Source organism: Podarcis cretensis, assembly GCF_951804945.1.
Source record: "Podarcis cretensis genome assembly, chromosome: 10".
Classification (NCBI taxonomy): Eukaryota; Metazoa; Chordata; class Lepidosauria; order Squamata; family Lacertidae; genus Podarcis; species Podarcis cretensis.
In genome coordinates this window covers 69,512,788-69,537,364 of record NC_137179.1, presented here as the reverse complement: position 1 = coordinate 69,537,364, position 24,577 = coordinate 69,512,788, and the positions used below count along the sequence as shown (strand labels likewise).

Below are 24,577 nucleotides of genomic sequence, written 5' to 3'. Positions count from 1 at the left end.
CTTACTGAGAAGAGCCAAGCAACTGAGGCCTGCAGCCTGCAGCTTTGCACTAGCAGGGTATTTTCCAACAGCTGTTACAATGAATTGATGTACATCATTCAATACCAGGATATTGAAAAAGTTTTCTGTATACAAGAGATTTAAAAAAGCTAACTGAGTCGCAAGCAAACACTGGATGCATGCATTTTACACACATACTGTGCAGCAATGGCCATCATATGAAGAAGAAAATAGATATTCATGAAAAGTAAATACAATTTTTCAATCAATGGCCCCAAAATTCTCCTCTCGAAACAACTATAAGTTGTTTTTATCTGTACATAGTTGCAAAAGTGGGGGTACATGAACTGGGGTGATAGTGGCTGCAGTGGGAAAACCTTGTTGCTTTACGGAAGGTCAAATAGATGGGAGCTCTGTCCAATCCCTTGCCTGCTTTCTGTTCCTTCTGAGGAATCACAACTATTCAACGGGATTTAAGATTGGTTTTGGTTTTGCAATTGTGGTTCTGTAGCCCTCCAGATGTGACTGGACTATATTTCTGAACACCCTGACCATTGATCATGTTGGCTGGGACGAACAGGAGCTGGACTCCAACATCTGGAGGGTCACAGGTTCCATATCCCTGCTTTAAAATGGAAACAGTCCCAAGGAGTCAAATTCAAATCTTGAAACCAAAAGCTATGGTTCTACTGGGAAAATCCCTCCCAAGCAGTACCAATCTGACACATTAAGTAATGTGGCATTTTGTTTTGTTTTTCTGGTGGGGCAGCAAATCTAAACAGACCACTGTGAGCAGGTCTCTCCTCAATTTCTTCTCACACAAAAGGGGGTTGTTCCTACGATTAAGGCAGCTACACCCAGAAGACAAAAGGCCTGAACAAATGAGGCCTTTTCAGATTATGTAAGTGCCCAAGATCCAAATAACTCCTTGGATCTTTAGTGAGTGCTTCTGTGCATTCACTGGGGTTTCACAGCTTTATTTTTCAACTGCAGCTTCTCTTGCTGCACTGGAGACTGCTTCCCCAAAGTCCCCTGAGCTTCAGGAAATATTGTCAGGCAGCATAGAAAGAAGGGCTTCAGAAGCTCCTCTATATTCATGGAGCTCTTTACTATTTTCTCTACAGATAAATTCAGTTTACTCTAGAAATATCACCCATGTTAAATAAAGGGGATCATGTTCTCACCCAGTGCAAGTTTGTGCAACAAGCAGCAGCTCACTTCCTGAATTGGTTCATTGTCGGGGAAATCTTTCATCATTTCAACGATGACATTGTAACACCTCACATTTCCAGACATAAGAATTTCTGCATTGCTAGCTGAACACAACAGAAGGAATAAACTTATTTGAGAGAAGAAAAATTCATGCACAAGTGTTCTTTTAAAATTGACTGATGGGAATATTAATTCATTGTAAGACTGAAGTGTGCACAACAAAATCACCTTGCGTATTTCTACTGCTAGACCAAGCATGGTTTTTCCCCCTGCATTCTGAACAGAACATTCACAATATCTTAGGCAAACACACAGTTTCAATGTACTGTTACAATGTTCAAAACAGAATTCTGAGAAACCTTTATTTTCAAATGTTTTCCACTTTAGCTTTGGCATGCCAGCTGTAGGCTGAGCAGAAAAGAGTGCCAGCAGCCACTATTTCAAAGGCTGACACCCACCCAAAAAAGAATCCCAGTGTGTTGTGTTGAACCTTCCAGTTGTGCTTAGCTCCCTTTCATGCACTGCTTTACTATACTTCCAATTTTTCACTCCACATCTCCAGGCCAGGAAAAGCTTTGCCTGCTTAATCTTTACATTAGGAACATAGGTAAAAGGTAAAGGTAAAGGATCCCTGGACAGCTAAGTCCAGTCGAATTTAACTATGGGGAACCAGCATTTGTCCGCAAACAACTTTCTAGGTCATATAGCTAGCATGATTAAACCCTTTAAGTATTATACTCATGAGCATTATGGTACAGGAAGCATGGCCAGGAAGCTGTGGAGAGCCCTGCCACTGCTACAAGCAGCAGCTAACCTTTTAAAATTATTTTTAAGAAAGTGAAAAGATGAATGAGAAGAAACCTCCTATAAACCTCATATAAAGTAAGGCAAGTCACTCCCAAAAAGTTTTATGGAAGTTTTATGAAATTTGCACAGAGTCAATCCCTACTAACTCCTGTTTTCATGCAGTACAAATGGTTTCACAAAGGGGATGTGAATTTCAGTACAGCTCTTATAGTGAGGAACTGAGCCAAAACAAAGGTAGCACCCATCTTTCAGTTCAGAAATAATTTTCAGACATCAAATACACATCAGAGAACACCAATGAACTCTCTTTTAAGAACTGCCCTTCATTTGCAAGTCCAGACAGGAACTGCTGATTAATTCTTAAGGGCACATCCTCACCCCATGCACACTCTAAATATTAAAAACTACAATACTTACGTGGTCCTGCCAATGAATGTAAAGACAACAGGGCAAGGAGTACTAAGTTTTCTTTTTTTGGGAATTTTTTGAGCACATTCAGTATGATCATGTGATCTCTGTCCTCAACAAATTCAATCAGCTGCTCCTCTGGAACTGAAATTTAAAAATAAAGATGTAAAGACATAAGCGCTTTGATACATGTGTAATTTTTCACTCACTGAAGACAAACTAAGGATACACCTGGGACAACACAAGAGCAGTCTACCAGCAACCAGACCACTATCCATGCTTTCTTCTTCTTTCTAAAGGAAATCTGACTGTTCTAAAGTATAAAGAAGGAATTATGATTCAGATGAGTTAACAATAGGGAAGAAAAATTAAGAGTGAAGCTAGGGAGACATGAACCTGTTAAAAAATAAAATAAAACAGACTCCCAAGCCCAGAGGAAGTATAGTGGTACCTTGGTTCTCGAACTTAATCCATTCCAGGAGTCCGTTTGATTCCCGAAACCATTCAAAAACCAAGGCACGGCTTTCAACTGGCTGCAGGAGCTTCCTGCACCCAATCGGAAGCAGCAGAAGCCCCATTGGATGTTCGGCTTCCGAAAAACGTTCACAAACCAGAACACTTACTTCTGAGTTTGCGGCATTCAGGAGCCAATTTGTTCGAAAAACTAAGCCGTTTGGGAACAAAGGTTCCACTGTACCTGCTTTAGCATCCAACCTGCTTTAGCACCCAACCTTCCTCTCTTTCATCTTCACCCACTTCCCTTCTTGGCGTCTTCTCTGTTGCAACTTGGAGTTTCATCCATCCCGATCCTCCACATCTGAACTGGTAAAGATATCTCCTCTTTTATGAATGGATTTCTCCATTCACCTGTGTCATTTCAATCTTCCAATGTTACACAACTAACGTGAGCAAACCACTTGTGTGAGCGCTTATTTTTATTTGATTACTTACCCACTCTTTATCCTAAGTTGGGAGTGTGTCTGCTGGTTGTCGCTAACTTCTTCACTGGTTCTGTTTTAGCAAAAAATACTTCTACATCTCCTCCACCTGAGAGATGTGCCAACTCCAGACAGGAGGGCAGTCTGCACATCTCCTAGGCAGCGGAAGCCACAGGTTTTTGGTTTTTTTTTTGGGGGGGGGGAGTGGATCAGCAGGGAGAGAATTATTCCCCCTTGTTTAGAATGTGTGTTGGTTGTCTGCACAATAGGAATTTTGTACAGGATAGAGAGGAAAAGGAATAGGAAGAGTGACACATTTCCATTTCCTGTTTGGTCCAAAATATAGTTTTCATTAATGCCTGATTCTTCCTGTACACACCAAATGTATTTACTCCACTGTATTCCAACTCCCCTCCCTAGGGAATTCTTTCTAGCTCTAGCTATTGCCTTGATACTAACAACAGTTGTTGGGTATGAGCTCTGGTGAACAAAAACAAGACCATTAACTACAAAAGTGACTTTTTATTTTATTTACTTTCCTTATAGCAGCATGCAGGAGGATTCTGAACACAGAACACAGGAAACTGCCATATACTGAGTGAGACCACTGGTCCATCTAACTCAGTATTGTCCATGCTGATTAGAAGCGGTTTTCCATGTTTTCAGACCAAGGTCCCTCCCAGACCTACCTGAAGATTCTGGATATTGTACCTGGGGCCTTGTGTGTGCTAAGCACGCACTCTATCGCTGAGTTGCAGTCCTTACTGATGAACCAACTTTATACAATTTTCTTTTTATTATCATCTTCCAAACAAAACACAAGTCAGAACAAAGGTCTCTGGACAGTCGTATAATTAAAGGATAGTAGATAGACAATCTCCAAATAAAATTAGATTTTAAAAATAAAAGTCTACTAGGAAGTTCTGAAATCCCTACTGTACATGGCAAATTGTGGGAAGAATAACGTGTAACACCTTTTTAGCATCAAACAAGTTTATTGAGTTTGATCTGCTTACAGAAAATGATTTTTTTAAAAAACAAAACTGTACCATTTTCAGAAGAGGATTTCCAAGGTTAAAATAGATTTTTCGGCATGAACTGATCAGTTTTTGGTGCTATTAACTAAATGTTAAATTCACAAAAACTGTGGGTGGATGCTTAACAGGCCAAGCTCTGCCACAAGATCTAAGAGATGCCCACGATCCAGATACAGCATTTGTGTATTGACCGTATGCCATTACCACTCCTGCTGCTGTGTCACAGAAGATTTGCAGCTGGCCACAGCAGTCACAAAATTTCCAGACACAAGCAAAGGAGCACTAAAGGCAACTGCATAGCACCTCTTTTATGCCTTGGGTTTTCCGGTGCTTGGCAGGGCAAGGAATGTATTGAAAGGAATGAAGGGTGGGATTTGCTTTGACACCAATCAGTAGACAGACAGGTTAATTAAAGACTATAAAGGTACCAATTCAACATCAAGTGATCTGGGATAGTGTCCTTATTTCCTGGACAGTCTGTAGCTCCCTGCACCAGTGATGATGCAGATATCCACACACTCCTGCGGCTGTCAATATTAGGAAGAGGTGGTTTCTTTAATCAATATCACCTTGGCTAATCAACTCTTCTTGTAAGCAGCAGCTTACAATTGCAGGTTATCATTGCTACCCACCCAGAACTACTGCTGTCACCCAGAACTACTGCTGTCACTTTATTTTCCAAAATAGTGCTTGGAAAATGAGTAATTTAAATGATTCAGTTGAGAATTTAACTACAAAGTATTTTCTTCCAGAACACCTTATTTCACAAACATATTTCGTGTTTCATCAGGCAACACCAAGAACTTGAAGAGCAGAAATACCTGTTCTCACGATTTACCTTTTTCAAGAAGCACGTGCAAAGCTTTACATCCATATTTCTGGATCTCCTCATTATCAGAAAATGTGTCCATGGCATCAAATATCAGTAAAAATACGTCTGTTCCTTCCTCCAAGAGAAGAAGTGTTATTACATCTACAAATGGGGGGGGGGGAGTTGCAGGTTTACCAAAATATTTCTTTTTTTCTGCAGTCACAAACCACTTTAAAAATACATTATCTCAGAATTGGATTGTCAAAAATAAGCCACAAAGATTCAGTGGGACTTACTCCCAGGTATGCATGTAGATTGCACACCAAAATTACACAACAATCTGATGCATGTTTATGTAGAATGGAAGTACAACCCACTGCATTTGATGGGACTTCCTACTAGGAATGGGCAATTTGTCAGATTCTTCCAATCTTAAATTCAGTCCTCCACATTTCCACATCAGTTTGTGATTAAAAACAAAAACCAGGGTAATTTATCACCATTTTAGTGCACATTTCTCCTGATAAACACATTTTTTGTGCAATTTTGCCTGTGCACATATTTTTGCAAAGCAATTTCCCATACTGTAATGCATTTTGTATGTAATTTTCACTAACATATGCAATTACACACACACTTTAACCTAGTATACACACTTTTATACATAATGCTTGGCATTGGAAAATTCCGAAAAGTGTGAATTATTTTACAGCACTGTATATGGATTACATAAATTCACCTTTACACGCAAACTGAATTGAATTTCTTCCCCATCCCTACTTACTACCAAATAAATATTGTACTAGAACAGAATTAATCCTTAATCCTACTGTCAATCCATTACCGTTATCATAAAAAATGGCAATGTCCTCAAAAGTAAAAGTGTTAGTAGCTGTTTTACACATTTTCTGCATCTATATAATTTGATAATAGGCAATGCAGGATTCAAGCAAAAAACATAACTGTGTTAAAGGTAAAGGTACCCCTGCCCGTACGGGCCAGTCGTGACCGACTCTAGGGTTGCGAGCTTATCTCGCTCAAGAGGCTGGGAGCCGGCGCCGTCCGAAGACACTTCCGGGTCACGTGGCCAGCGTGACGAAGCTGCAACTGGTGAGCCAGCACCAGTGCCGCACACGGAAACGCCGTTTACCTTCCCGCTATAAAGCGGTACCTATTTATCTACTTGCACTTAGGGGTGCTTTCGAACTGCTAGGTGGGCAGGAGCTGGGACCGAACAACGGGAGCTCACCCCACCGCGGGGATTCAAACCGCCGACCTTACGATCAGCAAGTCCTAGGCACTGAGGTTTTACCCACAGAGCCACCCGAGTCCCTATAACTGTGTTACCGATGTGCAAAAAAAAATACAAGTAAAGCTTGTGTCCCTCAGCAAAGCAACAGGTAATACGTTTGCTTTGAAGTCCCTAGGACCAGAATTCTCATGATGTAAAATAATTTGAATCCTTTTACTGGGAAGGGTGATACCTTCGTCTCATGCTGAAATGTGATTTAACAATCTATCTCTCCCACCCTCTTAAGAGCATAAAGCTTACCTCCCTGCTTCCACAGATAAATGTTGCAGAATGATGGAAGAGTTTTGCACCATTTTCAATTATGCTTCAGGCTCTATGTTTGAACAGCTTCTGCCTGCTCAGTCCAGGAATGGAATAGGATACTGATGGCACACATACACACTTTTTTTCTCCTGGGATAGGAGGTACTTATGCATTAACTAATGCAATATAGATTAAACAGCCACCAGCACCAATTGTTAAAGGTAAAGGTAAAAGGTTAAGGTAAATGCAAGACTGGCAGCGTTCTGTACAGTATTCTAACCCTAAGTAATTATAACATTTGGAAAAGGAAGTACCTGAAGAGAGAAGCATATTTAATGCTTTGAGGCCAACTGTTGAAAGGTGTATGTTCACATTGTGGTTTTTAAGCATCTTAAGAATGTGCCTGAAGTGGAAACAGAAAAAAATGAACTTGATGCCAGAACAAAACACTCAAATTAGGTTTCAAGAAAGCTAGTATTTTCCTTCCACATCAGAGTTAATAAAAATCACAACATGACATACATAGATGTTTCTAGTTGCTCTAGTTGAGTGCAACAATGAATAACTACCAATTGAGATGGACATATGCTTCAAAAGACATAACTAGCTAATGGAATCTGAATGAATATCACAACATGGATGAATATCCAGATGTATATCTCACTATCTATATCAGGTGGTTGTCATCAAATGTCTGCCGGTATACTGAGCATTCAGACCTCTAGGGACCCTCTCACATCACCCAAATAATCAAAGGGAGCCAAATTGATTAGAGCAGGGCAGCCCAACTTTTCAGACCAAATGGGATCCAAAAGCACTTCGACACATAACCCACAGGCCACACACTGCCTTGTTGTGCAGAGGTGGGGAGAGCACAGTCAAAATTTGACACACACCCCTCATACTGCCTTTCCAAAGCTGGATAAGTGAGGAGCCAGGCTTTGAGAAGGAGGCGTAAGGCTCTGACAGGGTCCTAGAACCCTCCCACCTCCTTCCCAAAGCTGAGAAAGCACGAACTAGGCTTGGGGAAAGAGGCTGGAGGACTCTAGGACCCTGTCAGAGCCCTCACACCTCCTTGCCAAAGTCCAGCACTTCACAGGAGGGTAAGGGGCATGAAATGTTGCCAAGAGCTGCTAAAAAAGGGCTTGAGGACTGCGTGTTGGACTGCCCTGGGTTAGAGTGTTAGATTGGGGAGACTAAAATTCAAATACTCAGCCATGAATTTCAAAAGCCCTAGGCCAGTCACTATCAAATCAGCCTAACCTACCTCAAAGCGTTCCAGGAATGAAAAGAGGATAGAACTGCTCTAAGGTCCTTGGTGATGGTGGGGGATGTGAATGGGATACAAGTGTAATAAAATAAATAAGGATCTCCTGGATTATCAGAGGAAGATGCTATGCATTCTCCCCGCTCCGTGCATATACTTGAACCAAAATGAGTTCTGGCTGAAGGGACCGGCATTGTTGCTGAGGATATAGCAGGGCTCATAGGCAAACAACGACCAAATGACCTTGACCACTACCCCTTTGCATACAAATGCATGGAGGTGCTCATATAGCAAAGTATTCGTAAGATACTGGTAAAATGCAATGCAGCTGAAAGCTTCTACATGATTCATACATGGTCCTGCAATGACTTCAAATCACTGTTGGACTTCTGCCAATAAGACAGAGCATCCTCAGCTTTTTGCACTAACTATAGGAAGAGTGATTTAGCTGTTGTTGAAGAAGTTTGAGACATTTAGAAAGGAAGATTCAGCTTAACACACTAATTAAGCATGATACTTGTTAAGCTGCCATGGTGCATTGTCAATATTTATTATGCTGCACAGGGTACTCCAAGGCACAACTGTCTCCTGTGCAACCGCCTTGTATCATTAAACTCTGCACTGACAGACTCCAAGGAAAGATTCAAATCAGCTTAAAACCTTGTCACATGCCAGGGTGATATTTCCCCAAAGGGTCTAATTATTAGCTTTGCATTCAGTGCATGTAAATAAGCGTCAAAGATATGCAGAAATGAAGGGATAGGGCAAATTTCCTCCAAACTTTTAGAATGGCTCCACAGGCTATGGAATACAACGTCTTAGGTAGCAGTGCTGTATACCTTCAACTCATCCCACATTCAACTGTGTACAGCGATAAAAGAATAAGAAGATATAGTCAGATATGAAGTTCTTTCATGTCATTTGGTAGTAGTGAAAGTAGGAGCACTGTCAGTTTCATAAGAGAAAAAATGGATTGCTCTCAGAATATAATCCAGGGAGGGCAAGCAGTGCTTAATCTTTAACAAGAAAGACGGCTCAGATCTATGTGGCATCCTTGCTGTCTGCCCTGGGGATAATTAATTTTAAGATTATGACAACGGCAACCTATTCTTAGTGATGAAAGTTACTCTGCATATGCTCAGTGGTCATTTTTGGGATCAAATAGAACTGAACAAAAATGTTTTTAGCAGGCAGCAAGGCAATTACCTGGTGTCAGTTTATACATGTGTGTATAAACACAAACACACAGAGAACATCTGGCTTTGCTGTCAATCTTATTCTTCCCTTAATGTGTCAGGTGGGTTTCCCACTTTCTTAATGTGGCACATCTGCTTTTATATTATATATTGTATTGTTATTCCTCAAGAACAACAGATCTTCAGAATTTTTTATCTTCCCAGTTGCACATGCTGTGTTCAAGTACTGCAATTTAACTTAAATGCTAATGCCACATGTGCAGCTTAGAACTGTATATTATTTAGAGTCAATGGTGAGCATTGAGATAGGCAAGTTTGCCAACGATACTAAATCATGCAGGGTGGTTAAAATGAAGAGAGATTGTGAAGGGTTCCAAAAGGATATCTCCAAACTGGGTTTATGGACAATGCACTTCAATGGCAAATGCAATTCAATGTGGTTGGCACACTGGGACAAAAAAAATTGTAATTTCACACAAACACTCATGGGGTCTAAACTAGTGAAACCTTGGAATTGTAGTGTATAGCTCCATGAAGGCATTGAGCCAGTGTGTGGCAGCTGTGAAGAACGCAAGTGTCATGGTAGGAATCATTAGGAAAGAAACTGAAAATAAAAACATCAGTATCATGAAGCCATTATACAATTATATGGTGTAAACATATTTTGAATACTGTGCAGTTTTCATCGCCCCACCTCAAAAAGGGTATTGTAGAGCAGGAAAAGGTTTGGGAAAAGGAAACCAAAATGATCAAGAGAATGGAGCAACTCCCTTATAAGGAAAGGTTGCGGTTTTTTAGTTTAGAGAAAAGGTAAGGGGAGAAAGAGTTGTATGAAATGAAGCATGGTGTGGAGAAAATGGATTAAGAAAAGTTTTTCTCCCTCTCATTAACACTTGAACTCAGGGCTATCCAGTGAAACTGAGTGTTGGAAGATTCAGAGTTAAACTGTGGATTTCACTCCCCAAAGTAGTAGTGTTTGATTATTTTTAAGAAGGATTAGGAAAATTCGTGGAAGATAAGTCTATCAGTGGCTACCAGCCGCAATGGTTACGCTTTGCCTCCATGGCCAGAGCTAGTATGTGTCTGAATACCATTTGCTGGAAACAGCAGGAGGGGACAGGAGCTAACCTGCTACAGTTTGGCAGGTCTATCAACTGGTGGATTTTCTTCTCGATTTCTGGAGAAGTATACATTTATGTGAACTTACAAAACATTTTTGGCTGGATCGAAAAGTGTCCTCCTGCCAATGAAAGGGCTTGAGCCCAGAAGAGGCCCCTGTGAACAGAAGGGGGAATTTTCGCCAACCCCCCCTCATCCCCAAGTATAATTTTACTTGCTGCTATGGTTACCCACCTACCTAAGGCAGATTGTTAAAGGGTACAGTGGTGCCCCGCAAGACGAACGCCTCGCAAGACGGAAAATCCGCTAGACGAAAGGGTTTTCCGTTTTGGAGGCGCTTCGCAAAACGAATTTCCCTATGGGCTTGCTTCGCAAGACGAAATGTCTTGCGAGTTTTTCCGACTTTTTTTTCCTCCCCCCCTTTTTCTAAGCCGCTAAGCCGCTTATCAGCTGATTTGCTAAGCCGCTAAAAGCCGCTAATAGCGCTAATCCGCTAAGTTGTCAATGGGCTTGCTTCGCAAGACGAAAAAACCACTAGACGAAGAGAATCGCGGAACGGATTCTTTTCGTCTTGCGAGGCACCACTGTACAGGAAGAAGGCAGAATCGAGATGCAGCAACACCCCATTTAAGAGACAGAACTCCAACTCTGTGTTTATCAAGGGACAAATGTCATGAAAACTGGGAGTAGGAAATATGAGCTGTGTAAACCTATGAACTAATATAGTAAGAAGCAGCTACCAATATGAAGGTGGGGTAAAAAAACACGCAGAAAATTATTAGTTCACTACTCAGATCAACAGTAAAACATATTGCGGAAACCTCTCTCCCAGTATTCACAACCTCAAAAGCTGTTTAAAGACAGAAGTGAAATGTTTTCATCTCCCCTACTTCCTGAAAGCTCTGTGACAAAACAGATGTTGAAATATTCAGAAAGTAACTAGCAGACTTTACTTTTTTTCCTCCTTGAAAATGGTTACTATTTACCACAACATTAGTCATCAGACCCAAGGGACAAGGTAGGCTGCCTGGGCAGATTTAGCCTAGTTCTACAACAGAAACATCCAAGAGTCCTGTGGCATCTTAAAGACTAACACATTCATTATGGCAAAAGCTTTCATGAAAAATTCATCAGTTACAGAAGTTTCTGTTCTCTAAAAGGGGACAGATATTTTTCTGAGTTTTAATCATCTTACAGCACTGCTGTTGTGTGTACATTTTTAAGATTTCTTTTAGCATATCCATATGATACTAATATACAAATATAAACCATAGACAAAATAAGCATTAATATCACATTTCCGTGATTTTTTACTCAGCTCATAAGAAAGAGAGATGGACTTATTACCACCCTAAAAACTCATTAAAAGCTAGAGACACTTAGGTAAAACTAAGAATGTAATGAGAAAAAGCCCATCTCCAAACCTTCCACCCAGGCCCCTTCTGTGCTATAGAAGTTGTTGCCGAAATTAGCTCTACCCAACCTCAATTGTAATCAATTTCCTCTGCAAGAAACTTAATAATAATAATAAAATATTTATACCCCACCCATTTGCTTCTTTGAAGCTTATGCACAGATCCTATAAGCAGTACAATGGCTTGTTGGAAGGAAAATGATATAAACTGGAGGGGAATATAATCTGAACAGTGGTTCCATCTGGGCAGGACCCCTTGTGTTACGATGCCACAGCCTTGTGTAGCAGCAGTTTTTGGTGACTGGTTCTAACAGAGGAGAGAGGGAGCCAATCTCAGATTTTATTAAGTGGGTCCTCAATCAGGTTAATTTAGGCTCCCTTGGGCCTGAAGAACACCACAGTCACCTTTGACTGGACTTAACCATGCAGGGGTCCTTTATCTTCTTAGTCTGGCTGGTGTGGTTAAGAGCAGAATCTGACTGGCTGAAGGACCAATCAGGTGGGAGTTATATGTCACAGGGAAGTCAACTGTCAATTAAGGAAAAGCAGTTGAGGAGGTGGAAGAGAAAGGAGTTGATGAGGAAGGAGTGAACAATTATAGGGACAGAACTGCCCAAACTGTATAGAAATTTATTTATGTACGCTACTACAGCAGCAAGAATATTACTTACCCAGATATGGAAAAAAGAAGTCCCAGAAAAGGAAGAATGAATTCAAAAATTTATGGAATATGCAGAAATGGCAAAACTTACCGGAAGAGTAAGAAATCAAGATAACCAACTTTTTATAAAAGAATGGAAATGGTTTATTGAATATCTACAAATAAATTGTAAACAGATAAGAACATTGGCAGGATTATTGTAATAACCTGCAGTTTTATAAAAGTATATATTAAAGTAGATGAACAAATGAGTAAACTAAGTTAATTTGGATATGCAGAAAATATTTAAAATAAATTTAAGGAACTGCAGAAAGAGGGGGAAGGAAGACAAGTTTTGAAATGTTAAAATGATTATAAAATTATTTAAATGTGTAAAATTGAAAATCATAAATAAAATTGTAATAAAAAAGGAAGGAGTGAGCAAAGGACCAGAGGGAAAAGCTGAGGAGAATAGCTAAGGCCTGGATATTAATACTTTATGTGTTGTTAATATTTGTGTGGTCAAGATTGAAAGGGACCTGGTGATTGAGTTGTGCTGAGAAGTTCTCCTGAGATTACACAAGTGGCCTATCCTGTCCAAGCAGCCAGTACAGTGGTACCTCAAGTTGCGTTCTGCTCTTGTTATGGACTTTCAGCTTACAAACGCGGCATGTGCATAAGCGATCTGCGCGCTACGTGCATGCGCAGAAATGCTCAATCGCACCGCACACATGCGCAGAAGAGGCGCTCTAGTTGCGGACTTTTCGGGGTGCAAATGGCACCCCAAAACGGATTAAGTCCGCAACTAGAGGTACCACTGTACAAGAAGAAGGAAATTTAGGAGGCAGCAGCTAGACTGGGTTGTGGGAGTAATTGGCTCGGGTGGAAGTTAATGGAATTTGGCCTGAGGTAAAAGCCACTAAAAGGCTGGGGTCAGCAACATTGTCTTGAGGCTACAGAAACTCTTGTCAAGCACTTTTAAGACCTTAATGTAAATACTGTAATGCTGCTTCCTTATGTACATAGTTTCCACTCAATAAAACAATCTTAGTTAAAATATCGTCCTTTGTCTAGTGCTGGCATCCACTTCACATCTAAGCTACCAGCAGGTTTTGTAAACATTCTGAAAATTGGTGGCAGTGGAAAATTAAAAAACACAGATGCCTAAACCTGTGTTTTTCTCATAGTGAGGCTAAGACAATCAGGTATTCCTGACATCAGATATTATATTCTGGTCCACAATAACAACATGCAAAATTAAACACCAACTTGTTATATTTACAACTGTTCTTTCTTCTCTTCTGAGAACGATTCATACATTTGGTTATTAAGTCAAAGGAGAAGAAGCAAATCTTCTGCCAACAGTTAGTGACAATTTATTATTCACTTGTTGTTAGTGTACGTTATCAATATTCTTGCAGGGAACTCTGTCAAAACACATATTTTAAAACAATACAAATGCACTAGGTGATAAACAGCTTTTAAACATAACAGTAAACATTTACACTAAAGTCACCCTGCCACAAAATAATAAAACCAAACCAAACACAACAATACATTTATACATTAGAAAAGCTAAAATGGCACACCACTCTAGGAATTTCTTTCCATATTTTGTTTCTTTCCAAACCTTGCGAACAGCCCCACAATCTCAAATGGGAAATTATTAGGTCAAAAAAACAACAACCGCCACAACTTTTCCCCCAAACTGTGATAAAAGGCTTGCTTGATTTTGCCCAGAAACTGAAATAGTTAACAAAGGTTTAGAGAAGAATATCACATTTCCCCAGTAATAACAGTAATTTTTATGTATTTCCATTTTGTGGAAACACTGAATTGTACACATTACACTATTTTTAAAACATTAATGTACTTACTGGTGAACACCAAGCACTTCCCAATCCTTCCCAACACCTTGAGGAGCTGCTAAGTTATGAAGCGTGTCTGGGCAAACTTCGATAAGTTTGCAAAGAAGCGACCATCCCACCTTAAAAGCAAAAAACACAACTAGTTTTCAAAGCATACATCAAGCTCTTTTTTGCACCATCACAAGACTTTACAACTACAAAGTTCTTAGGATGGACTGTTACAATGGCAGATTTAGTCCAACTTTCAAAACATGCTATTATACTATTCAAATTGAGATACTAGTTTACAAGTTTTTAACTTGTACTGTATAGTGGTTTGAGGGGATTTTTAATTGATTTTTTGCTTCAAAAATATTATATCTCTCTCTCACACACATATATATACATGCACAATTGCTATTTAAATACACATACACATAAACTTCCTCCTATGGTGCAATTTGGGCATTTTCATTCAGCATTTGATTCCAACTGCCAGTCCAAAAAAAGTTGACAGCTACTGCTATTGTCACAAGACACCTTTGGAGCCTCATTCACATGCTTAGGGATTTCCCAACATTACTCAAGCTTCCATAAGAGAGACTTCAGCTTGGTAATTCAGTGATAATGTATGCATCATACATAGTGAGCTAGGCATTGTGGACGCAGTCTATTAATGTGTTATCAACGCACTGCATGTCCAGACAATGTGGAAGCAATGCCCACATCACTCCAGTTCAAAGAATATCCATTTAAATGGTAAACTACATGGAATATACTTTCAACTGTGAATAATACACACTTAAAAGGTCAGATCTCTGCAGAATAAACATCGAAGTGGTAATCTGAAAGAATTCCAGAGGCGTCCTGCCAATTTATGCATGCCATGTGACCAATTCGCAACACAAGTACATATTTGCATTTAAGTGTATTACTTATTTAGTCAAATTCAGAAACTGAGGTGTGAAATATAAACTTCTAGTTTACCCTAAAGGCATTAAGATAGTAAAGGCAAATCACCTAAGGACATTACAGTATTTTTCGCTCTGGAAGACGCACCTAGTTTTTAGAGGAGGAAAACAAGGAAAAGAAATCTCTCCTTCTCTGTGCAGCGCCTCTCCAGCAAAGCGGGAGGAGGAACGGAGCCCCTTCCATTTCTCCTCCCGCTTCACTGAAGGGGCGCTGCGCATCTCTGTTTCTCCTCCTGCTTCGCTAAAGGGGCACTGCGCAGCTCTCCCTCTCTGCGCAGTGCCATTCGCTCCATAAGACGCACACACATTTCCCCTTACTTTTTAGGAGGAAAAAAGTGCGTCTTATGGAGCGAAAAATACAGTACTTCTCCTTCTGTCAATTTCAAGAGATAAAACTGTCATGAGGATCTGAAATTGGTTTTCACTTCCTAGAATCACAGAATTGTAGAGTCGGAAGGGATCCCAATGGTCATCTAGTCCAACAAATTAATAGGACGCAGCATACAAGTTAACAAGGCGCAAAATATTATGAGATTGGCCAAAGTTTTTCTTGTTATTTCTCTCCTGATCCAATCCTTTGCAGTGACAGCAGCATCAGGTGCTTTGCTACCCAGCAACAGTACAAGCTTTGAACATGGAACTACTAGCAAGTAGGAGGAAAGTCACTCTTAGGAGTGTTGCTTCAAGCGCTTTTGGAGAGTGGCATGAAAGTGAAAAGACAAGAGCTGCCAGAAATGCCTTGCGTTCATTTATAAGGGCCCTCAGGGCAGCCCTGTTCCTCAAGTGACAACATAACTAAAAGCCACTTCAAATAATCAGCAGACTCAAAATGGGAGGAATTATGGAATCTACCATTTCAGGCAGGCAGATTGCCAACGCTCCGGGTTACGAAAGTGCATCCCGTACGGATCACGTTTGCAACCCGAGCGTCCACTGTATTCTACTTTTCCCCCCAAGAGTGCAGAGATCAAATATTTCCTCGTCCACATTCCTTAAAACTCCTCCCCTCACACTTTGAAGGAAAAGCTTTAAGCACTTGATTTGGTAGATTTTATAAAACCATAGCAAATCGCTTATTTCCAGAAATGCATTGTGTAGGATGCACATTTGGCTTTACGGCACAAGCCACTGCTTGTATTGCAGTCATGAAGCCAATAATAAACTAGCATGTTGATTAGCTCTGATGAAAAAAGGCCACAGCAGTGCAAAGAGTCCATAGTCATCAACTTTGTCCAAAGTTGAACAACTCCTTTAAATAATACTTTTCACATTGTTGTTTTAAAGCGGGCTAGCCTGTTAGAACATCCAGGGCAAATCTTAAAACATATAATAGATGGGTTCATTTCCTTTCAACTTGCGCTGCTTTTAAACTTAACCAAAATGAGACAGCAGTTGTGATATAAGACCACCATGCTGAAGTCTATACCTGCAGCACATATTTTACAGTGAAAATATTTTACATGAAAATAATGGCATAAATATTTTACATGAAAATAATGAAAATCATGGGTTACACCATTGCCCGTCATCAAATTGTTAAAATGTATTATTTTTATTTATTAAATTTCTATATTGCCCTTCATTCAAGGATCAAAGGGTGGTTTACAAAAGGTAGAAATTGGATTTACGGAACTGGAATGATGGCTGAACTTGAACATTCAAGTCACTTATTTTTGCAGTACTCTCATTTTCAAAGGGTAGACGTAATAGCCTCATGCACTAGCAGCGGAAACATCAAGTCTTAGGGCACCCTAAGGATGAATGCACATGTCATGAGCCTAATAGCTTGTCTTCAGGGTGGCACATTTTTTCTTGCTTTCCCATTTTCAAGTAACTCACACATGCACCTTTCAGAGATATAAGAACTGAACCCGAATTTGCTTTAGAAATGGGTACAAATTGAGTTGAGACATCCCCAACCACCACAAAGAGCATTTTCAGACCTAGAATTTCCATTTGGGCATCCCCTTCTATATCCCTTTATCATATAAAACTTTGCAATAGACATCACCCTGGAATAAAGTTAGGTTGGAGAAAACAAAGTCAAATTGTTCTTCATCTGCCAGGATAGCTCAGTGAGTAGATCACGAGTCTCTTAATCTCAGGGTTCTGGGTTCGAGCAAAAGATTCCTGCACTGCAGGGGGTTGGACTAGACAACCCTTGTGGTTCCAACTCCACAATTCTCTATGTGCTTGGCTAAAAAGTGGGGAGGAGGTGGGAGAAGGAAAAAAGAAAGAAAAAGAAAAAAGAGAGGAGCCGATAGCTCAGTGGGTTAGAGCATGTCGCTGATAAAGCCAAGGGGTCCAGTTCCCATTTGGGCCACCTGCTTCTTCCTGCCTTGGACGAGATGACCCGGGGGGGGGGGGTCCCTTCTAAGTGCTCAATTCTAGGACCTAACAAACAGTTATTTTTTATTTTGCATAATTTTTATTAAGCTTTTTCTATTTTACATTTTAGAATACAGTGGTAACTCGAGTTAAGTACTTAATTTGTTCTGGAGGTCCGTTCTTAACCTGAAACTGTTCTTAACCTGAAGCACCACTTTACCTAATGGGGCCTCCTGCTGCCGCCGCACCGCCGGAGCGCGATTTCTGTTCTCATCCTGAAGCAAAGTTCTTAACCTGAGGTACTATTTCTGGGTTAGCGGAGTCTGTAACCTGAAGCATATGTAACCTGAAGCGTACGTAACCCGAGGTACCACTGTATTCTTTTAAACCACCTTAAACCAACGGCTTCCCTTCTTCTCTTTCTCATTTTACATACCACAAATCCCTGCCTATTTTACATAACGCGAAACCATTCAGTGTTGCATCCCTCAAAACTGATCTACATCTCTGAATTTATCATCTCAGTGCTGCCAGCGGTTTTTTTAAAAAACGCACACATTTTTTAAAAAAATAATATTAAAGTTTCAACAATTACAGAAAGAAAAAATAAACATACCACATTAAACAAAAACAAAACAACACACAATATAAAAAAGAGGATAGAAAAAAAACAAAAATAAAACACAGAGAAATAAAACCCATTAAACATAAACGCAAAAAAGAAAATGCATCAGATCTCCTCATTACCATTCTTTCATTAGCTTATTTCCTTGACCTCCTCACACCTCCCTTTTTTGTATTCTAGGTCTATTATCTATTTCAGCAAATCCTTTCCCTCTTTTAAAATTTTTGTCCTGTAAATTGTCTTAATATAATGTAGCTTTACTTTTCCTCCTTTCAACAGTCAGTTATTCCCAAATCCTTTATATCCTTCCTGCTAAAATCATATAATATTGTTCCAAAATCCTTCTAACAGATATTAACCCATGCAAGCATATTCACCCATGCAGAAGCGCAGCGTGGGGGGTGCAGGGGGGCCCGGCCGCACCGGGAGCAACATCTGGGGGTTAGGGTTAGGGGGCGCAAATCCAGGGGTTAGGGGGCGCAAATTACTTGCCTTGCCCTGGGTGCTGACAACCCACGCTACGCCACTGCACCCATGCAAGCATATTCCCAGTGGCGTAGCGTGGGGGTGCAGGGGGGGGCCGGTCGCACCGGGCGCAACATCTGGGGGTTAGGGTTAGGGGGCGCAAATCCAGGGGTTAGGGGGCGCAAATTACTTGCCTTGCCCCGGGTGCTGACAACCCACGCTACGCCACTGCACCCATGCAAGCATATTCCCAGTGGTGTAGCGTGGGGGGGTGCAGGGGGGGCCGGCCGCATCGGGCGCAACATCTGGGGGTTAGGGTTAGGGATAGGGTTAGGGGGCACAAATCCAGGGGTTAGGGGGCGCAAATTACTTGCCTTGCCCCGGGTGCTGACAACCCACGCTACGCCACTGCACCCATGCAAGCATATTCCCAGTGGTGTAGCGTGGGGGGTGCAGGGGGGGCCGGCCGCATCGGGCACAACATCTGGGGGTTAGGGGGCACAAATCCACAGGTTAGGGGGCGCAAATCCAGGGTTTAGGGGGCGCAAATTACTTGCCTTGCCCCGGGTGCTGACAACCCACGCTACGCCACTGCACCCATGCAAGCATATTCCCAGTGGTGTAGCGTGGGGGGTGCAGGGGGGGCTGGCCGCATCGGGCGCAACATCTGGGGGTTAGGGTTAGGGGGCACAAATCCAGGGGTTAGGGGGCGCAAATCCAGGGGTTAAAGGTAAAGGTAAAGGTACCCCTGCCCGTACGGGCCAGTCTTGACAGACTCTGGGGTTGTGCGCCCATCTCACTTAAGAGGCCAGGGGCCAGCGCTGTCCGGAGACACTTCCGGGTCACGTGGCCAGCGTGACATCGCTGCTCTGGCCAGAGCCAGAGCCAGAGCCAGAGCCGCACACGGAAACGCCGTTTACCTTCCCGCTGGTAAGCGGTCCCTATTTATCTACTTGCACCCGGAGGTGCTTTCGAACTGCTAGGTTGGCAGGCGCTGGGACCGAGCAGCGGGAGCGCACCCCGCCGCAGGGATTCGAACTGCCGACCTTTCGATCGGCAAGTCCTAGGCGCTGAGGCTTTAACCCACAGCGCCACCTGCGTCCCACCTGGGGGTTAGGGGGCACAAATCCAGGGGTTAGGGGGTGCAAATCCAGGGGTTAGGGGCACAAATCCAGGGGTTAGGGGCGCAAATCCAGGGGTTAGGGGCACAAATCCAGGGGTTAGGGGCGCAAATCCAGGGGTTAGGGGGCACAAATCCAGGGGTTAGGGGGCGCAAATCCAGGGGTTAGAGGCGCAAATCCAGGGGTTAGGGGCACAAATTCAGGGGTTAGGGGCACAAATCCAGGGGTTAGGGGCGCAAATCCAGGGGTTAGGGGCACAAATCCAGGGGTTAGGGGCGCAAATCCAGGGGTTAGGGGCACAAATCCAGGGGTTAGGGGCACAAATCCAGGGGTTAGGGGCACAAATCCAGGGGTTGGGGCGCAAATCCAGGGGTTAGAGGCGCAAATCCAGGGGTTAGGGGCACAAATTCAGGGGTTAGGGGCACAAATCCAGGGGTTAGGGGCGCAAATCCAGGGGTTAGGGGGCACAAATCCAGGGGTTAGGGGCACAAATCCAGGGGTTAGGGGCGCAAATCCAGGGGTTAGGGGGCGCAAATTACTTGACAACCCACTACGCCACTGCCCCCATGCAAGCATATTCCGTTCTTCTTTCTTTACCTGCTGCACGCTGGCCACCCTCATGTACGAGGCCAGCACCAACAAGAGAGGCACGTGGACGTTCTTGCCGACGAGCAAGGGAGGACCTGGGCGAGACCAAAGAGGGAGAGAAAAGAAATAAAAAGGAAAAGCCAAATAGGAAAATGCCGGCGGGGGGTGGGGGGGAGAGAGAGAGAGAGAGGGCGAAAAAGTTATTGCCACGTTACTCAAGAGCTCGGAAAGCCAAGCAAGAATAAAACCCCGAAAGGCGGAGGCTGCTCTGCGGAGTTTACCGCTCGGCGACGAGGCGAAGGCGAGGAGATCCCTCAGGATCTGGACGAGCGTCTCGATCTGTTTCCCTTCCTGGACATTCTTCAGGCGGACGATGAGCTTCTGGAGAGCCGCTTCCCTCTCCTCCTCCTCGTCGTCGCCCCGGCAGCTCCTGCTGCTCCCCCTCCGGCTCATGTCTCCCTCGGCGGACACAAACTTTCCCTCACCGAGAGCAGCTCGGAGGGATTCCCGCCCCTCACAAACCCCGCCGACCCACGGCAGGCTCCCTTCTGCCCGCTCGGCCGCGACGGAGGAGGCGGGATGGCGGCGGCGGCGAAGGGAGCCGTCAGTGCGCGCCACATGCCCCTAGATGGCGCTTTCGCTGCGGCCGTTGGGAGGGAAAAAGAGGCGGGAAATCAGCTCGGCCGGCCTGGCGGCTTCGCCTTCCCCAGCCTCGTCAAGGGGAGAGGGAAGCGGGAGGAGCCGCAGGCGTCGAAAACGAAAGCCGGGTTTTTACGGAGGGAGATGATGGCTGGGCGGCGAAGTGCCCCTCGCCCGCGCAAAAAAAAAGGCGGCTCTCCTGAGGGCACGAATGGCGGCCTCGAGAAGGCGGCGGTTGCGCGTTCGTGGTTGTGTGAAGGCGGGAGGAAAAGGCGGTTTCGAGGCGCCCAAACGCCTCAGAGTTTTGTTGCCCCTCCCCCCCCAAAAAAATTATTATTAGTTTTCTCTTATAACACAGACAAAAACACAAAAGGAAAACATGACATTTGACACAACATAAAAACTTATCACTTATCACAACATAAAAACTGATCACTGCAGATGGTGACAGCAGCCACGAAATTAAAAGACGCCTGCTTCTTGGGAGAAGGGCAATGACAGGCCTAGACAGCATCTTGAGAAGTAGAGACATCACCTTGCCAACAAAGGTCCGTATAGTTAAAGCTATGGTTTTCCCAGTAGTGATGTATGGAAGTGAGAGCTGGACCATAAAGAAGGCTGATCGCCGAAGAATTGATGCTTTTGAATTATGGTGCTGGAGGAGACTCTTGAGAGTCCCATGGACTGCAAGAAGATCAGACCTCTCCATTCTGAAGGAAATCAGCCCTGAGTGCTCACTGGAAGGACAGATTGTGAAGCTGAGGCTCCAATAATTTGGCCACCTCATGAGAAGAGAAGACTCCCTGGAGAAGACCCTGATGTTGGGAAAGATGGAGGGCACAAGGAGAAGGGGACGACAGAGGACGAGATGGTTGGATAGTGTTTTCGAGGTTACCAGCATGAGTCTGACCAAGCTGCGGGGGGCAGTGGAGGACAGGAGTGCCTGGCGTTCTCTGGTCCATGGGGTCACGAAGAGTCGGACACGACTAAACGACTAAACAACAACAAAAACTTATCAACAATAAAAAAACACAAAAGAAAGAATTTTTTCTTATTCCCTGGTGTATATACATTGCTAAAAAAACTTCCTCCACACCCTCCAATCTGGATTTCATCATATTGCATATCTGTTGTTGTCGTTTAGTCATTTAGTCGTGTCCGACTCTTTGTGACCCCCTGGACCAGAGCACGCCAGGCACTCCTGTCTTCCACTGCCTCCTGCAGTTTGGTCAGACTCATGCTGGTAGCTTCGAGAACACTGTCCAACCATCTCGTCCTCTGTCGTCCCCTTCTCCTTGTGCCCTCCATCTTTCCCAACATCAGGGTCTTTCCCAGGGAGTCTTCTCCAAAGTACTGGAGCCTCAACTTCAGGATCTGACCTTCCAGTGAGCACTCAGGGCTGATTTCCCTCAGAATGGAGAGGTTTGATCTTCTTGCAGTCCATGGGACTCTCAAGAGTCTCCTCCAGCACCATAATTCAAAAGCATCAATTCTTCAGCGATCAGCCTTCTTTATGGTCCAGCTCTCACTTCCATACGTACATCACTACTGGGAAAACTCAGTGGTCCTTAACTCATTCACATGTTGTTGTTGTTGTTGTTGTTTAGTTGTTTAGTCGTGTCTGACTCTTCTTGACCCCATGGGCCAGAGCACGCCAGGCACTTCTGTCTTTCACTGCCTCCCACAGTTTGGTCAAACTCAGGCTGGTAGCTTCGAGAACACTGTCCAACCATCTTGTCCTCTGTCGTCCCCTCCTCCTTGTGCCCTCCATCTTTCCCAACATCAGGGTCTTTCCCAGGGAGTCTTCTCCAAAGTATTGGAGCCTCAGCTTCAGGATCTGACCTTCCAGTGAGCACTCAGGGCTGATTTCCTTCAGAATGGAGAGGTTTGATCTTCTTGCAGTCCATGGGACTCTCAAGAGTCTCCTCCAGCACCAAAATTCAAAAGCATCAATTCTTTGGCAATCAGCCTTCTTTATGGTCCAAGCTCTCACTTCCATACATCACTACTGGGAAAACCATAACTTTGTTGGCAAGGTGATGTCTCTGCTTTTTAAGATGCTGTCTAGGTTTGTCATTGCTTAATGACAAACCATGCTTAATGCTTAATGTCATTAAAAGCAGGCGTCTTTTAATTTCGTGACTGCTGTCCCCATCTGCAGTGATCACGGAGCCCAAGAAAGTAAAATCTCTCACTGCCTCCATTTCTTCCCCTTCTATTTGCCAGGAAGTGATGGGACCAGTGGCCATGATCTTAATTTTTTTGATGTTGAGCTTCAGACCATATTTTGCACTCTCCTCTTTCACCCTCATTACATATCTAGCAGTTCCCGATTTCATATTTATAACATCAGTATCTTCTTTCATTACAAACTTCTTAACCTTACTTCCAACTGTCATCCATAATTATCTTTATTATTAATCTTTTTCTATCCCTTAGCCTAATCTTTGTTATTTCTAGGAATTTCTTAATTATCTTATATTACAATATCTCACTAAATATTATTTAAATTTATTCCAGTCTTCTTGTGTTCCCTCCTCTTTCTGGTCGCAGATTCTTCCAGTCAGGTCAGCCAGCTCTAAAAAGTCCATCTTCATTTGCCAGTCTTTTATTGTCGGTATTTCTTCCAATTTCCAATTTTTGGCTAGTAAAAAGTCTTGCTGCTGTAGTGGCATACAAAAACAGTCTAACATCCTTCTTGGGCAGTTCCGGTCCTGTTATTCCAAGTAGAAAGGCTTCTGGTTTCTTAATAAATGTATTTTTCAACATTTTTTAAAATTCATTATAAATCTTTTCCCAGAAGTCTTTCACCTTGGGACACGTCCACCACATATGAAAAAAGGTGCCTTCTTTCTCTTTACATTTCCAACATAAGTTATCATTAGTGTAGTAATGAGTTGACGAAAGCGAGCTGAGGGGAAAATATCCCCGGTCATAGCGGGTATCCCTGCCTTCATTCTTCCTTGTATATTATTATTACTATTATTATTAATTTCCTTTCCTCCAAAAGGCTGTTGTCATTTGCGCCAAATTGTGTCTGTCTGTCTGTCTGTCTGTCTCTCTCTCTCTATATATGCACTTTTCAGATTTATACATTTCATTCATTTTACAATCATTCTAACATTTCAAAGCTTGACTTCCTTCCCCCTCTTTCTGCAGTTCCTTAAATTTGTTTTTTTAAATACCTTCTGCATATCCAAATTCATTTAATTTGCTCGTTTCATTATCTGCTTTACATATACGCTCTTAATGAAACTGCAGGTTGTTACAATAGTCCTGCCAGTGTTTTTATCAGTCTGCAATTTATCTGTAAATATTCAATAAACCATTTCAGTTCTTTTATAAAAAATTGGTTATCTTGATTTTTTATTTTTCCTTTTTATCTGCATAATTTGTATTGTTTTTTAAATCATAACAGACAAAAAATAAAGCAGTTTACACCTTATTGTCACAGATTTCTCTCTTTAAGACTTCCTTCAGCTTCCCCTCGAATCATCCATACCCTTATTTAACAAATTCACACAAATCCTAGCTTATATTGACATTATTTTCTCTTTCCTTCTTTTTCTCTTTAGACAATATTCCAACC

At 42.6% G+C, this 24,577-nt stretch overlaps 1 protein-coding gene across 2 annotated transcripts in view; it reads right to left on the bottom strand.

Moving 5' to 3' along the window:
* Positions 1 to 20,965, bottom strand: part of LRRK2 (leucine rich repeat kinase 2) — an 85,050-nt gene extending 64,085 nt beyond the window's left edge. The window contains exons 1-8 of one of the 2 annotated variants that reach the window (XM_079993900.1): positions 20,631 to 20,965; positions 20,359 to 20,444; positions 14,282 to 14,391; positions 7,083 to 7,171; positions 5,241 to 5,375; positions 2,437 to 2,571; positions 1,185 to 1,316; positions 6 to 125 (exon numbers count right to left, since the gene is read on the bottom strand). In XM_079993900.1, the coding sequence (XP_079850026.1) occupies positions 6 to 125; positions 1,185 to 1,316; positions 2,437 to 2,571; positions 5,241 to 5,375; positions 7,083 to 7,171; positions 14,282 to 14,391; positions 20,359 to 20,444; positions 20,631 to 20,802 (979 nt within the window). In that variant the 5' untranslated portion in view covers positions 20,803 to 20,965. Of the gene's footprint in view, positions 1 to 5; positions 126 to 1,184; positions 1,317 to 2,436; positions 2,572 to 5,240; positions 5,376 to 7,082; positions 7,172 to 14,281; positions 14,392 to 20,358; positions 20,445 to 20,630 lie in introns of those variants that run through there. The other variant, XM_079993901.1, reaches the window with a different exon arrangement.
* Between the last annotated feature and the right edge of the window lie 3,612 nt (positions 20,966 to 24,577).